Below are 6,707 nucleotides of genomic sequence, written 5' to 3'. Positions count from 1 at the left end.
TGCTTTACCCAATTAGCCCAAAATGACTTAAATATATCCAATGAGGCTTGGATATTACGCATTAGTAATAGAATCATTAATTATTAAATTTTGATTTTCTAGTATCGAGTGCGATGTGCGCAAATACATTATGCAATGTCATTTCGGGGTTTTGGCAGGAGCATCGCTATCGGCCTCGGTACCAACATCCACTTCGGCGATTTTGGCCACTAACCTTCATGCAGTCAGTCACTGATTCTGTGTGGCTCAGCTCACGCCGCAAACTGGCTTGCTTACTTTGCTGCCGCCGCCTCGTCTATTAACACCCGCGTTCCACGATCCTCATTGTATATACATCAATCGATTGAACAATGAAAATGCCCCCCATACCCTTGATCGAGGTTCAAAAATCAACCTTGGGTGCTTGCGATGCCCACACAGCGTCGATAAATCTTTGCGACGTTTGTCAGAAGCTCGATATCCAAGAACTCCTCGCTCAATCTGAGGCTCAGCCATCAACCAGAGAAGAAACTGTACTGACCGGTCTTCTCTACGACTTCTTGGAATACAAACCTGGGTTGCCCAATTTCTTCCAGCATCAAAGCAGCTTAGGTGCCCTGAAAGCATCCGCGAACACTGGCTGCACGTTCTGCAGATTGATCTTCAAGTCATGGTCAACAAGTGCGGAGAGGTCCGAGACGGTAGACAAAGCGATTGACGATGCTAGACAAGGCCAATTGTTTATTGGCACGAGTAGTCACAATGTCTCCAAAGCCGAGATGCCTATCATCATTGTCACGCAACGGCCAGATGGCCAATCATCTCGTACCTTGTGCACATTTGATGTCTTTTCTGAAAGACGTGAGTTTAGCTAAGTTGTTCAAGCTTAGGATTAACACCCTCTAGACTCCGTAGCTCGAAAAATTTCAAAGTTTGTAGGAACGCCAGTTGCCCCTCACTCGGACTCGGAACTATGCCGGGTGACAGGAATGGAATGGTTTCAAGAGTGCCTCCATAACCACCCAGAATGTGGCCCTGCAAGGTCATTTCGCCGGCCCACGAGGCTCATAAATGTCGGAAGGAAGAGAAATATTGATCCTCACATTGAGGTGGACGAAGCCCCAAGCACCATCTCCTGGGCAGCACTGAGCTACTGCTGGGGACCTGGTATCGCCAAGTTTACTCTCAGGAGTGACACCTTCGAGGACTTCAGAGCCGGCATTGCCTTGGAGAAATGGCCAGCAACGCTCCGAGATGCCATCCGGATTACCCAGAACTTGGGACTGCAGTATCTTTGGATCGATGCGTTATGCATATTGCAAGATTCCGCCACCGACTGGCGGGTTGAAGCCGCGCGAATGCAGGATGTGTACTCTGGCGCTGCAGTCACCATTATAGCTTCCGAGTCCCCCTCCACCGCTGCCGGGATCTATGCTCCTCGGCCACCTTTCACGTGTGAACCCTGTCAGCTGCCGTTCCGAGATAGTGGGGAGCAGTCCACCGTTTGGCTTCGACCAAGCTTTTGTAACGCAGTTGATATGTCATACACGAATCCACTTCAGAGGCGGATTTGGACTTTGCAAGAGAGCCTATTGGCGCCACGGAGCTTGTCGTTCCGTAAGGATCAAGTCATGTGGGAATGCAGCAGGGGACGGTTTACGGAAGGTGGTCATATGGTGATGATGGATCATCTATTTGATAGCAAAGACTTCTTCCACAACAAAATTTGGAAGAACAGAGCAAATGCTGTATATCGAGGCCTGCAATTTGGCCTCCTCAAGCAGGTATGTGCGCTCGAGACGCAGAAAAGTCGAATTGGGTGGTTGCCAAAATATATGACAAGCTCAGGTGTAAGTTGTCCAACATCCGGATATCAATTCAACTATGACGACATACTCTAATTGGTATAGTACAACATGGAAAATTCTTTGAATCTGAACCCCTACTCTCGATGGCATGAGATCATCTTCGAATACAGCAGACGAAACTACGCCAAGGATACCGACATACTCCCTGCCCTTGGAGGTGTAGCCCGTGCCTTTGCAGACATAACGAAAGACAAGTACTGCGCTGGAATGTGGGAGTCCGAGCTTTTGCAGTCTCTTTGTTGGTGGCGACAGGGCGTCCTGCTTGACAAGTCCAAGAAAAGATTATACGGGCCATCAAACATGGACTTTACGAGACCGACTGCTTACCGAGCTCCGTCCTGGTCTTGGGCTGGCATCAATGGTGGGCGAGTTACGATGTCTAATATTGCTATTAGTGACGATATTCCCATCAAGAACATCGCAACACCTGTCAAGATCTATCTTGAGCCTTTGGCTGAAGATCTGTATGGCCAGCTTAAGTCTGGCTATCTTACCATCAAGGGTTCTCTATTCCCGCTAGGCGACCTGTCAGTAGAGTACTGGCGAAATATATCGCCTTCCTGGGAAACATACAAGAGCTTGCCCAAAAGCAACAAAGTGGACTCAGAGACTTGCAAATACCCAGCCTTACATGCATTCACCGTGCAGCTGCTGAACGGGAGATCCAACGCAACGTTTGAGTTCGAACAGCAACATACCTCACACCCAAATCAAAGATTTGCCGCTTTCTTGATAGCGCTTACAGAAGGCGTATCAGAAGAAGACAAGAACGAGGGGATAGAATCTATGACAGGAGCCGCGAATCTTCTACTTCTAGAATCAATTGATTCGAAAGACGGCGAATATCGACGTATCGGTGTTGCTGTTGTGAGGAGGCCTGGGGAATTATCCGTTATTGTCCCTGAGACGCGTGTAACTGAGACAAACAAGTGGAAGGATCTCGGGGATGAGCACTGGAAGAGGTTTGAGAATGAGGTTTGTATGCCAATAATTGATGCGCTTGAGGCTAAGGCGTGGATTGAGGTTGCTAAACACTCTCCAAAGAGAACAACGATTCGAATTATGTAGCCTTTAGCCCGAGATCATTCAGGTCTTTCAGCGCTTTCAATAGGATTTGTATTCTCTCTTCTCTCGTGAACTATTCCCCAAAGTACTAGCTTTTAAGGAAATTCTATCAAGAGCACATATTACCATTATAAAATCATTAACCGCAGTTTTTATCAATACTATATACTCCTCGTTAACTAACCAAGCATAGTGTGGGTTTTGTTTCCTCTCATTGTAGATTAGATTGGATACAAGATCGCAACCTTCCCAGAGAAGCTTGGAGACTTTGTCTCCAAGACTCGAGCGCGGCTAGAGCAGAACTTCGAGTCGACGAGCAAGACGATGTCGCAAAAAATCTTTGATAGGATATTTGGCGGAGATAAGTTTATCCAAATCATTGCGAAGGATAATGAGTTTCAGACAATGTTGGGGGTTTCGGAGCGGAATTTGTATATGGACAAAGATCTCGAGAAGTAGCCCGAAGTTTCTATATCGAGATCAGAATACACAATCCTCCCGTCTTCTCGGGGTATCCAATCGATTACGATAATATAGTAGTAGATATCACAGAAAGTAAAGAACATATCTGCCCTGAATGTTTCCAAAACTTGTAATCTATAGGATCCATAGCACTAGTTTCAGAATAAATGCTAATAAAACATAGGTTTACTGGTCAGAGTCTCATATGAACCTATAGTATCCTAATTCTGGACAAATAAATCAACAATTTGTCTGTCTTCAATGTACTCGCGACTTATTCAGTAGGAACTAAGCCCAGATATTAAATTGAATGTTAACGGCACGTAGGCTAAGTGGCTGGAATCTCACATCAGCCATGGCATCCTGATCTTGACCGAATCTCTGCTCTTGGATCTAATTAAGACCCACTGGTCGAGATTCTTCGCATGTATATGACTTTTGCATCTTCGCCTCAGGCTTTTACAGTACTCTTTATTAGCTTTACATCTTAGATGCGTTGTACTGTTGCGTAAGCGCTAGATATAGCTTGACGAGGATTTGAAGATGGCCGGAAGTGGATTAGCCCTCTTTGGAAGGAATGATTCAATAGAGTTCTTGGTTCTCTCTCTTCGTCTGGTTACAGCCCCCGATACTCGATTCGTTGATGTCAGACTCGCAAAGTCTGGTCTTGAGCGACTCTTAGCGGTCGGCGATAATCACTAGCATGAGAGAAATCACCCAGAAGCTTTCAGAAATGTTCCCAACGCAATTGGGTACGTATATACACGATCCCAGTTATATACAGTGCTAATAGACCCGGATAGAGCCACCAAGTTCGGCCATTTTCACCAGCCATTTTCATCGACTCCCTCGAATACCTTTAATCCGAGATTGTATCATGCTAATAGCCTCGCTCGAATCTAGATTTCTAACTTGCTTGTTGTGTATAAAATTTTCAAGTAGTAAGGCTATGCTTTATTAGTTTCAACTTCTATAGCGGATATGATCTCTCTATAATATTGATTTATCTTCCGCGGAAACAGGTCACCGCCACGTGATCCGATTTTTTTTTAATAAAAGGGGCCTATGCAGGAACACCAAAACACACGTTTCACTTACGATTTATATTATACTTATACTTATACGCTATACTCACGCGCCATATACCATGTATAGCTCTTGCCCTTTAGTATATTTACATACTAAAAGCCCTTGTAATATCTGTCAGACACAGCATTAGGAGCGGCAGAACCCTTCCCTTCCGCTTGAACGCTTCCGTTGCACTAAGTGCAAGTGTTTCCGGTCGATTATAGACTACAGTTTATAAGACGATAACTGTTGGGCCTCTACGTGTTATATATGTTACAAGAGAGACCGTGATATATACCGTGAAAGGAGGGGGGAGCTGATAAAGGAGAGACCGATACAACGGTTTATATGGGCACGACGGGTAGTGGAGAAAGCTTTGTAGGCTAGAATACAGGGGGAGAAGAGAAAGAAGCGGTGGTTAGAGGCACGAGAGCAGTGGGAAAGGGAAGGACGGGTATTATTAGAGGGTATGTGCTTCTCACGGGAGCAAATACAGAGTTTTCAGAAGGGACCGGACTACTGTGAGGGTCTCTACGGGCTAATACTGCTCCTCTTGCAATCAAAATAAGCCTCTTATAGATTTTGGCAGGGTTTTAACCTGTAATACTTGCCGACAACGGAATACTAAAGCAAACCGGGTCTAAAAAGCAAAGCAAAAAGCTATGCAACGGCCAAAAGCAACCAGGGAGCAGCTAGAACACTTAATTCAGGCCCGGGCTAGGCTGGACGGCGAGTATATACTAAGGGCAAGTTTACTCGCCCATTAACCGTAGAGGACTATTTAAATAATAGTAAAAGCTCCCCCCCTTAAGATACTCCCCCCTTAATATATTATCCCCTAAGAGCTCGGAAACGAGGTCTCTGCAAAATCCAAGCTGGCCCCGGAACTTGCGTAGGGCCGCCCAGCGCAGGATTTTAGCGCAGCAGCGGAGGCCTCGTACTACATCAGCTGAAAGTGGGGGATTTACCCACCACGATCAATACTTATCATTAAGTACCTGGCGTTTGTCTTGAGACCTCCATCAAGCAGAAGTTGTCTTCTTGCAGCTTGGAGGCCATACTCCTTCAAAAATTCGTCCCACGATAGCAGTCCAATAAGTGTCGCAGGCGCGCAGTGGAAAGATTCGAAATGGTGCTACTATTGGGGTTTAAGAAGACTCTGACTTGGTCGAATTCCTATTCGCGCCAACGAACCACATCCATGTATCGGTAGTCGTAAGTAATTGGAGATGTTGTCCTAAGAAGGGTCCCCCACATTATGGAACACAGCGGACAACCGTTTTGCGATTTGTATTCCTCCTTCAAGCGCCTTGCCTGTGGGTGGTGAGAATATCCATTTCGAGACCGCAGGGCAGCGATTGTCATTAAGCTACAGATTCTACAGAGTCTGCTACTTGATCGATCGCCCTGGGCATTAGAGAAGCACACTCTTGCATCAGTGACACATTTGCTTCAGCCCTGAGGTCGACGGACTGTTGAGCTGTTGTATCATCTGACTCTGCCATCGCGATACCAGAATGTAATCAGAGAAAGAGCAGATTTGCTAGATCTCGAGCTGCCTACCCTTAAATAGTCGCGGTGTTTTAGTAAGACAACAGTATGCGCACGCGCAGATTACGAAGGCGCGCGGCGTCGAAAACCGACCACTTGCTAAAACAGAAGCTATGCTTAATCATTTGGTTCTATTCCAAGTAAAAGCTTTCAGTTATATTTAAATATAACCTTTATATCATCCTATAACGAATATTTCGTCCTTGCCCCTTACATTTAGAGGCAGTTTCTCTAAGTTCATTAGCCCATAGACATAAGCATCTCCAACGAATTTTGCAAGTCCTGACTTGGCCTTGTACCGGAGAACGTACAACGGCCGCCCCAAATGGAATATACAAAGGATATCTCCAGACCTCGCATTGTTCGGACCACGACCTACACGTCCTCCACTAGTATTAAAAAACGTTCTTCCCTGTAATACTTCCAAAGAATCTAAGTAATTGCCCAAAAGTTCCATACCACTGATCGACGGAGCTTTGCAACTCTCAAAACCACCTTTTACTGCTCTCCACATATCCATGAGATTAGAATACCCAATTGCACCTTACAAATTCGCAGGGGAGCAGCGAACCGCCCCCACAAGCTCCAAATCAGCAATTAAGGTTCACCAATGCAACTCAGGAACCGAATTCGGTCTGTCGTTAGACGAAGCCTGGGATAACTTTAAGCATTATTCTTCCCAGCAAAGAAATCGCCTTGCAACTCGCGAACACG

At 45.8% G+C, this 6,707-nt stretch overlaps 2 protein-coding genes across 2 annotated transcripts; one reads left to right on the top strand and one right to left on the bottom strand.

Annotated features, from left to right (window-relative positions):
* Positions 1 to 320: 320 nt before the first annotated feature.
* K444DRAFT_560950 (HET-domain-containing protein) lies at positions 321 to 3,050 on the top strand. The gene is made up of 3 exons (XM_024876917.1): positions 321 to 840; positions 886 to 1,829; positions 1,890 to 3,050. Exons 1-3 carry the CDS (start codon positions 351 to 353, stop codon positions 2,913 to 2,915), a joined length of 2,460 nt encoding a protein of 819 aa, XP_024737321.1. The 5' UTR covers positions 321 to 350; the 3' UTR covers positions 2,916 to 3,050.
* A 3,121-nt stretch (positions 3,051 to 6,171) lies between these two features.
* On the bottom strand, positions 6,172 to 6,450 carry K444DRAFT_528155 (uncharacterized protein; the record flags this gene model as incomplete). Its single annotated transcript, XM_024874695.1, has 1 exon — positions 6,172 to 6,450. The coding sequence occupies one exon, from the start codon at positions 6,448 to 6,450 to the stop codon at positions 6,172 to 6,174; it is 279 nt and encodes a 92-aa protein (XP_024737320.1).
* Positions 6,451 to 6,707: the final 257 nt, after the last annotated feature.

Source organism: Hyaloscypha bicolor, assembly GCF_002865645.1.
Source record: "Hyaloscypha bicolor E unplaced genomic scaffold K444scaffold_60, whole genome shotgun sequence".
Classification (NCBI taxonomy): domain Eukaryota; kingdom Fungi; phylum Ascomycota; class Leotiomycetes; order Helotiales; family Hyaloscyphaceae; genus Hyaloscypha; species Hyaloscypha bicolor.
This window is presented reverse-complemented; position numbering and strand designations above follow the sequence as displayed.